This window comes from Macrobrachium nipponense, chromosome 6, assembly GCF_015104395.2.
Source record: "Macrobrachium nipponense isolate FS-2020 chromosome 6, ASM1510439v2, whole genome shotgun sequence".
NCBI classification, from domain to species: Eukaryota; Metazoa; Arthropoda; class Malacostraca; order Decapoda; family Palaemonidae; genus Macrobrachium; species Macrobrachium nipponense.
In genome coordinates this window covers 61143904-61153903 of record NC_061108.1, presented here as the reverse complement: position 1 = coordinate 61153903, position 10000 = coordinate 61143904, and the positions used below count along the sequence as shown (strand labels likewise).

General features: G+C 33.0%; 1 protein-coding gene across 5 annotated transcripts in view; it reads left to right on the top strand.

Annotated features, from left to right (window-relative positions):
- LOC135216706 (cytochrome P450 4c3-like) overlaps nt 1–10000 on the top strand; it is a 72946-nt gene that overhangs the window by 59322 nt on the left and 3624 nt on the right. For 4 of the 5 annotated variants that reach the window (XM_064252158.1, XM_064252157.1, XM_064252155.1 and 1 more), the window contains 3 exons: nt 630–798; nt 1843–2022; nt 6052–6352. In XM_064252158.1, coding sequence (XP_064108228.1) covers nt 630–798; nt 1843–2022; nt 6052–6212 — 510 coding nt within the window. In that variant the 3' untranslated portion in view covers nt 6213–6352. Of the gene's footprint in view, nt 1–629; nt 799–1842; nt 2023–6051; nt 6353–10000 lie in introns of those variants that run through there. The other variant, XM_064252156.1, reaches the window with a different exon arrangement.

Below are 10000 nucleotides of genomic sequence, written 5' to 3'. Positions count from 1 at the left end.
GTTTTAAACCAGAAAGCTACTTAGATTAACTAACCAGTTTACCTTCATTTGTCACTTAGATTTATTTATTCTTCCAAGCCCTGAATCTTATGAATAAATATTTTGGCTCTAACAATTTACTTTCTGTATAATTTCTTTATTATGATCAGAAATTATCTCTTAAGAATTCAATCAGGTCTTCCAGGTTTTTGTGACCTATTTATTCGTTTTATATTGTATATTTTGCATCCGAATTTACTGTAGCTCTTTCCTTTCCTCTTATGAGACCCATCCCTGTTTTCATATAGCAAAGATTCAAGACCGTTCAAGTATGTATGCCAATGTAATGTATTAGGAAAAAATGGTAACTTTTCAAAAGAGCCCCAACCTATCATGATTGTGTTCAAGTTTCCTTATACTATCACTATCAAAATGATATCCGAAATTGAAATAATTTTTTATATAAACCTCACACATTTAGATATCAATCTTTGATTACACAGTGTATTTTCCCATAAGTATCAAAATCTTAAAGACAAAATATAAGTGTTAAAAACGAATTCTATACGTTCTATGGAGATGAAAAGAAGTATGTTCACCTTGAAGACAATCTCCTTATAATCGGGCTCAGAATCTCAATACATCTTTAGGAACGTGTTTACGAGGAATTGACACAAGTCTTCGGAACATCTAATCGCCCGGTAACCATAGCAGATCTTCGTCAGCTAAAATATACAGAAAACTGCATCAAAGAAGCCTTAAGGCTCTACCCGTCAGTTCCCATGATGGCCAGAGAACTCCGTGAAGATGTAGTCATTTGTAAGTTTACATTATATCTATTTAAGTGTAACTTGAATGAAAGCTGATTCTCAAGGTAAACAGTTTTGCTAGGGGAAGTATACTCAATGTGAAAGGTTATATAGCAAATGAACCCTCCATAGAAGATACAAATTGAAGGAAATTCTGTTTGGAGATAATGCTGTCATGTTTTTAAAGGCGTGAGTATAGACAATAGCGGAATAGATCTGAAATGCGTGAACTGGAAGTGGGTGATGTAAAAATATCTGAAGATATATGGACGGTAACCAAAATGTTGACTCGGAAGATACCTGAATTACAGGCGAAATGCTGTAAGAGTGAAAGGTTGACGTACGTGAGTCAGGTATGTCCAGAAGAAAGGGAGATTTCAACAGAATAGGCTTTATTTTGTGTAGGATTCTAGTTTGAAGGGGTTATGGAACCAATGATCCCTTACGAGTGAGAGGTGCAGATATTATATAGTACAAGAGTTTTTGAGGTGAATTATTGCTGTGTATTGTATGGAGCAGAGTTGGAATGAGTGAAAGGGTAAGATACCTAAAGATACGGCAAAGACGAAAAGATGATACAGGGTGTTTTCAGGTAGTGCAGTCAAGCGGAATGAATGAATGGTGATAGAAAGATCATAAAAGTATGTGATATGGAAATCTATAAATTAAGAAAAAGATAGTCTGAGAAAGTGCTGGTCAATTAGAGTGGGAGAGGGACTGAAGAGCGCTGGTCTTCATATCCGGGAAGAAAGAAAATGGGTGGAAATAGGTTTTGTGGTGCAGTTTATTTAGTGAAGAATATATTGTTGATTTCCCTACTGTATGTTAATTGTTGATTTCCCTACTGTATGTTAATGTTAATACTGTAACCGTTTACCAGGGCAGCTTGCTCATCATTAATGAAGCAGCCAACTTTCTGTAGGGTCACCTTATTAGGGAAAACTCCATATTTTAAAGAAAGCGTGCATGTTGATACATAAATGATAAATTATATTTATTAAAATAATGATTATTAAGAAAAACCAATCTCCTCTTAAATAATATGACCTTCCAGCCAATTACCGCATCCCAGCCGGGACAACGTTGGCCATTTTACCATATCGGCTTCACCGAGATCCTGCACATTTCACCAAACCCGAGGTGTATGATCCAGACAGATTTCTACCAGAGAATAGCCAAGGCAGGCATCCCTATGCCTACATTCCTTTCAGTGCTGGACCAAGAAACTGTATAGGTATGGCGTTTCAGGTTTTCCTTCGTTTTCTGTTCTAGAAATTATATGGAACTGAAAATATTTAGACTACTATATTTTATTTCAAAACTACCCAGTCATAGTCCCAAAGAAGAATCACAAATCTCATGAAATGAAATGTAGGATTTGTTTCTTTTATAACTTTTATTTGTTAGATTACTTGGTTTTAGATAATAGCAGTCTCTTTTTATATTCACTAGTCTGTGATCTTTAACTTATGCACATTCATGAGAAAAGGCACTCATTGGGCTAACAACTTTTGGTATGGTGGCTAGTCTTATAAAGTTAATAGCAATAAATCATATTTGAGGTTTGTTAAGTTCTAGAGGGGAACATTTCTATCCGAATGTTGGGTTTATGAATTAGGTTTGGGTACAGTGAAAATGGCACTGGAATTGCAAGAAAAAAAAAACCTACAAAAAGTTTGCATCTTTAGGAAAAAGGGAAAAATTTTGATCCTTTAAAATCTGTAAGAAATCTTTTATTAACTTTTGTATGTTTCTATTATGATCATTTGTACTGGGAATGTAGATAGATACAAATACAAGACTTATACAGGCTCATAATTTGAATAGTTTTGTATTACTATGCAATGTAGTTCATGGCAAAAGGCAATTTGCTTTTATATGTGTGCAGTTTCGGTATAATTTCGAAAACATTCACAAGAGGATTAAGGCCATTACAGTCAACAGATTTGAGCCCTTGGTACCTACACAAAAAAAGAAAATGTTCAGATATGTATCCATGTACGCAACCCTTCCCGGTCAACAGCTGAAATTTACTAAAGTTTAAGAAAGGCCAACACTAGCCTTGAATAGTTACTCATGTTGTGCCAAGATACACAAGGAAAATGAGTTACAATCTCATACCATATGGTTTTCAGGAAGTATTCTTAATGAATGAGACTGGTATATACATTCTCAACTTTGAAGATGTTCTTCTACCTATTTACTGACGAAATCTCACTTTATTTGATGGTCAACCATGTGACTACTGACCAAAACGAACGTCGTTCAACTCTGCAAATTAGGTGACCAGGATAAAGCAAAATTATGCATATGATCTTCTGAGACTGGAGCAAACAATTCTTAGTAATATTTAGCCTACTATTTTTCACGGCATCTACATCTTATAGCTGAACTAAAGATACTGGAACCGATTATGGGCCAACTTTATCTGACTGACCCATAAGGTACTGATACACAACAGCAACCAAGCCCCAGTGAATTACATTGGCGAGTGAAAAGTTAAGATAGTGATGAGCATTGAGTGACTTTTTTGTGATAAATGATACTGGCTGGATGATCAGAAACAGTTTAGGATGAATGCATGAACTTAGATGAATTTTGTTGAATAAAGCACTACAGTAGACTTGGAGTCATCGCCCATAAATGCAGCAAAAATCATTGAAAGGGCTAAAAATACATTGCTCTAAGCCTATCTCTCTTTTCAGCTAGGCTATACTAAAGTGATCAGGGCATTAACCGAATAAAGGGTCCAGTGCATCCTACCATCAATTTGTTTCAACATATGTTCAGTTAATGGAGCTATTACCAGGCTATAAAAAGGAAATCTGCTGAGAAGAAAACAAAAGAATTCTAAGATAAAATCCACCGGCTGGAATGTTTTGATGCTTCTTATGGGGAAAAAATGTATTGTCCTTTTTATGAAGAACGATGGTAATGACACTGAATTACAGAATAAACCAATATGCCAAATTTTCTATAGCTGGAAATGTAGTGAAAAGAACAGAAGTACCTTCCAGTTTGTTTGGTTACATACTTTGTAATCAAGAGCAGTCTTATCATAGTAATCAACCTCAAAAGCTCAAACTTCGGTACTTTTATACATGCATTCATATTTTTTTCGGAAACACTAACACATAAGCCTAAAGAGCCTGATAAAGAAATAGCAAAAGGAATATTCAGATCTGGTGAAGCTCTAGATGTATCCTAAACTAAAAACAGATCATGAATCTCCACTTTTAGACCTGGCAGCTCTTGGTATCAGCTAATAATCATAAATCCCAAAATGGAAGCTCAGAAGAGTTTATATTAGTTTCAGCTTTTTTTCTAGAAGATGCACTAAAATACAGCAGACCATTCACATTGAAGAAAAAGCTGTTTTACAACACAGGAAATACTTCAGTGTAAGTTTTCCTATGTCAGTACTGAGGTCATTCCATTGTGAGTCTTGAATTTTATGCAGAAGGTTGATTATGCTCAGCGCATCAAATATTGAACTCTATTTTGACATAGAGATATTTTTGGGAACCTCACCTTTAACTCACCAGCGTTGCCTTTGATTGCTCTGAGAGAATCTTTTTAAAGAAATAGCAAAAGATCAACCACACAGACTTACTAAAAACAGAAACTTTTTTACAGCATATTTCATTCTTTCGTTCGAAGCAAATACCAAATTATGATGAGATAACAATGTTGTCATTACCCTTTACAGCACTATTGGTAATATAATAGGATATATAGTAAAATCTACACTGGCTAGGTATGCAGTAGATAATGCATTTTGCCTTCTCGGAAAGAAGTTTTGCACCATTGCATTAATGGATGGTAATGATCATAATGAATAACCACAAAAGAGCAAACATCCTTCTGTGGCAAGGTATCTTTATTTTCTAACATCCAAACCTTAAAACTGTAGAAAAGTTTGTTTTATTTAAATCCAGTAGACTGTAAAACCGATGGGGAGACATCTGAGTCTCCAGAAACAATAGCCAATATCCAGCCAGCCAGCTTTCCTCACAGACAGTTTGCCCTCCACCTTCCCCCAGCAGTCTTACAAGAAGCCACGGCTTCCTCTCCACCCTTAAGCAGGTAAAATACTGATTAGGAATGTGGTCCTTGCTGAATAAAAGACAGATGTTATCTATAACATTTTTGTTTTTAACGAAACTGTCCATTTGAAATTAGCATTCTTGTACTGATGCTTTTATTTCGGGCCCAAACTAGTCATGTGATGAGAAAATTTCGTAACACAGTTACATGCCTAGACCCAGGACATTTCTGTATTTCTGGCAACTATGCACTGCCCAGGTGTATGGAACACCTAACATGGGGAAAACAAGATCTACGCATAGAGACAGCAATTCATTAGTAACTTATAGGGAGGTCACCTGAATGATAATTAATAACAGAATCACGTTTAGTATGGCAAGACCATGAGGATAAACATTTGCGTCACTTAAATCCATTAGCAATATTTATGCATCGTTAGCATTTAGGAGGTAAACTTTGTAAGCCATGATAAATTTAGCGTTTTAATGTGGATTATCAATTCATTGCCATAAATGACCTTTCCATTACTTCCTCCACTATTTTATTCCGGATATTTTTAAGAAAAAATTACTGACACAAGTGTGTCTGGTTATCTAATTAGGCAGATCTGCACATCATATCGATTTACATAATTATGAAATAAAGGCACACCTGTCGAATCAAGGAATCTCTATGATTTTTCACCTGTGTTATGATTTGAAGGATATATATTTTCAGAGCCCTTCATTTATTTATTGGATATTTGAACTAGCTAGCTGATAATGCAATATTTTAGTAAGGCTTTAGAAACATTTACAATTTTTGAGCACTTACTTTATTATTACAAGAGCATTATAAATAAAAGTACTTCTTTAACAATGTATATCACCTTCTAAAATCTATTTTTACTTAGTTTTAGGACAAGTTGAAATTTCTGCTACCATGAAGATATTCAGTTGTCGAGACATGTTATCATCGTCCTAACACTGGGACATTCTTTCAGTTCTTCTGCCAAATATCTATCATTTTAACATTATTTTAAATGTTCCGGCCAAAAATCTGTAGTATTTAAGTTTAGTTTCCACTACAAATAATTCTTTTTAATTGAAAAGTACCTATTTCCGCGCAAGCAAAACCTATTAAACCCATAATACCAAAAATTCATCTTTTTATCAGCCTAATTATCCAGCTTGCAAAGGAAAATCTTGATTATCTTTTAATGTGTTTCTATTTCCAGGGCAAAAGTTTGCTCTCATGGAGGAGAAGGTGGTATTGTGCAACATCCTGCGGAGGTACCGAGTCGAGAGCACGATCCGGAGGGAAGATATCAGGGTACTTGCAGAGCTGATTCTCAAACCAGAGAATGGAAACATTCTCAAGTTGTTCCCGAGGGAGTAAGAGCGGAGAGCAACCATATATATATATATATATATATATATATATATATATATATATATATATATATATATATATATATATATTTATATGAATTTTTTATCACATCACCGTGATTTACATATATGCATCGAGCTACAAATGTCCTTAATATCCAATTCGCTCTACCTCGATTAATATATTTCCATATATGTTAACCGAAGGGGAATTACTATCAATTAAAAAATTTCCCTTTGGTTAACATATATGAAAATATATTAATTTCGAGGTAGAGCGAATTGGATATCAAAGGACATTTGTAGCTCGATGTATATACACGAATATATATATATATATATATATATATATTATATATATATATATATATATATATGTATATAATATATATATATATATATATATATATATATATATATATATAAAAATATATATGTATATATATATATATATATATATATATTATATAAGTCATATCACATTACCGTGATTCATATACATACATCGAGCTACAAATGTCCTTTAATATCTAATTCACTCTACCTTGGAATTAATATATTTTCATATATGCTTAACCGAAGGGAAATTTTATTAGGCGATAATAGAATTGTCGGCGCCCAGGCGCGCATGATTGTATATCTGTCCGCTATAGAAATCCGAACAGCTTGACAGACCCAGACACAATGTGGCATGTGGCCCCTATGTGACCCCAGGAAAGTTAGTACTTAAAATCAAACCCCTACCCCCGTGACAGACATCAAGCATAGACAAATTTAATAAATATTTCGTGTTTACCAATTCTGTAAGGTTTTGCGTCAAGTCCTTTATTGGTTAATTGGCATTTTTCGCCTTATCACTCCATGTTTCCTCCCAGGCGCTGTCAGACGTGTAATTAACTTCAACAATATTTCCCCCATAACATCAATTTTTTATCAGAATTTATGTCAATTTTATTCATAGTTTATCATCACTATTAATACAATTGATAATCACCTTGATAAAATCAACATTGAAAACCTATATCAAGACAGAAGAAAAGCCTTTCTTACCTTCTACTGACTAACTGCAACGTGCAAGGTGTATAGTATTTCCTTTTTTTTTTTTTTTTACGCCCAAATACGATTTTTCAATTCATTCCTTCTTTGCTTTTGCCTTCTGAATTTGTTATAACGACTGCTTCGTAACGTTACGGTGACGTATTTTGTTATAAAGACGGTTTTAATGAAATTTGGAATTATTCATGGGCCAATTTGGCACTAAGACTTCACTGCATGCTTAGTATTCACACGCAGTGTTGCCAAAGCGCGGAGAAACGACCAAAAGTGCGTAGAAGATTCGAGGTGGAGTCATTGAATGCAGAGCTGAGGTCTGCACTCCTCACTTATGCGGCGCTATAGGTCCGCATAGTATATATGCTTTTTTGAAAATACTAATATTTTTGAAAAATGAACCATTTTCACTAGTCTCGAGTGTTCGTGAGCAATATCAGATACGATCATATACGATTTTCAATCAAGAACCGATTTTGTCAACCGCAGATGACGTAACCCATTGCATTCATTCCATAGGTCCAGCAATCTTTCAATTTGCCTTTGTAATTATATATATATATATATATATATATATATAATATTATATATATATATATATATATATATTATATATATATACATATATATATATATATATATAATGTATGTATATGTATTATAGTATATATATATACATATTAATATATATATAATATATATTTATATATATATATATATATATATATATATATATTATATATATATATATATATATAGAGATAGTATAATTATTTATAATATATATATATATATTTTAAGATTATATACATGATATATATATAGATAATATATATTATTTTATATAATATATCATATATATAGGATAGTAAAATTTGGTTAATTTGTGAAATCTTAGGGCGAAGACTGACTTAAATTAATGTAAACTTAGTCATGTGTAACGAGTTTTTATTTATTTTTTTGAGAAAACAACTGCAAATATGTATTAGGCAATTTCATTAGTTGAAGTGATTCAACTGATTATAGCCGAATAAGTTTCGATATCAGTATGCTAGGAAGTGGTGTATTATGATCGTGGATTTCATTATATTAATGTAGCTTATTGATAAAAAAGGACCAATTATGATGTGCTCTTTTCCAATTTTTTTAAACTCATAGCCCTGAATAGGGCATTCGTTTGGCTTAGGATTGCCACATGTATACCATAAATCATGCATAATATGCTGTCCATTCTCTTGGGGAAATATCCAACTTCAAAATCTCCGGATCATAAAAGGTGGCATATAGACCTACATGTTTCATATCGTTTTTGTCAGTTTACAATGCTTATGACATTGATTTTAAGCCTAGACCTATGTTATATATTAGGTTGTTTATTATCATTAATACTTCAGCAAACGTTTGATTTAACATACAGCATATTACCTAAAGTGACAAATGTGGCTTAAAAAAGAAAAGAAAGAATAAACTACTTATGAATATCGAAGGATTTATGGAGCTTGTCAACTTACTCTGTGGGGAAGGCAAAGAAATGAATGCAAAACCAACCGTTTTTAGTAAAGAAATACATTTTAGCACAGTTTTTTGTAACTTTCCACTTTTTGCTGAGAACTTTATGAATACATTCACTTGCCCTTGTTCACTTTGTACCCTAATTTACGCATCAAATCATGTATAACAATCATAACTATAAAACAGTAATCACACACACACGCACACACAAATCACACACACTCATTATATATATAATATATATATATATATATATATATATATATATATATATATATATATATATATATATATATATATATATATATATATATATATATATATATATATATATATATATATATATATATATAATATATATCGAATGTAATAAACCAGCTTCAAGACCGAACATTGTCCGCGTATCTCGTTCGATTCTAAATTTTACTATCATTAAAGTTACGTAATGTTTCAAGATGTATGAAGCACCTGAATTTCGGAAAGGGGAAAATTTAACTCTAAAAAGGTTTAATAAGTAAACCCAACTCATATACTGATAAAGATACGGTTAATATAATATAACCAGGGTGACTATTTCGTCTAGTTAGTGTAGCAACATAACATTGCTTGGCAATTAACACTACACCTCCCGGTGCGGAGCTAGTTTCTCGGTGATGTGCGGACTTCCCGGCAACCCTGTTTAATTTCACAGTCACCTTTGGTGGGGACGGGATAGGTAGGGGAGCAGGAAGGTAGGGGAGCCCTGTGTCATATGGATTGTTTCACTGTGATTTTGCATAGTAATAATAATGATGATGATGGTGATAATAATAATAATAATAAGCGATAATATGAGCAGTAATTTTAACTCAATACAGTTATAAGAAAACTGTAGTAGTTACTTGCATGACATGACTAATAATAATAATAATAATAATAATAATAATAATAATAATAATAATAATAATAATAATAATAATAATAATACATCTGTCTTGTAGTAAGTCATAAAACGAAGAACTGTAGTACTAATGATCTTCTTTCCTACCGTTATTCCTACACTAAGGAGTCGGTTGCCTGAAGTGCCTTTCCTTACAACATCAGGCATGGTATATTATTTGGCAAAGGGGTTATTACAACGCATGCCCTTGCTGTCATTAACCACAGTTATTGGCGGTGGGCCTCACCTTTGACTATAAAGTCCACCTGCAAGGCAGCAGTTTCCACAGTTATTGGCGGTGGGCCTAGTCTTTT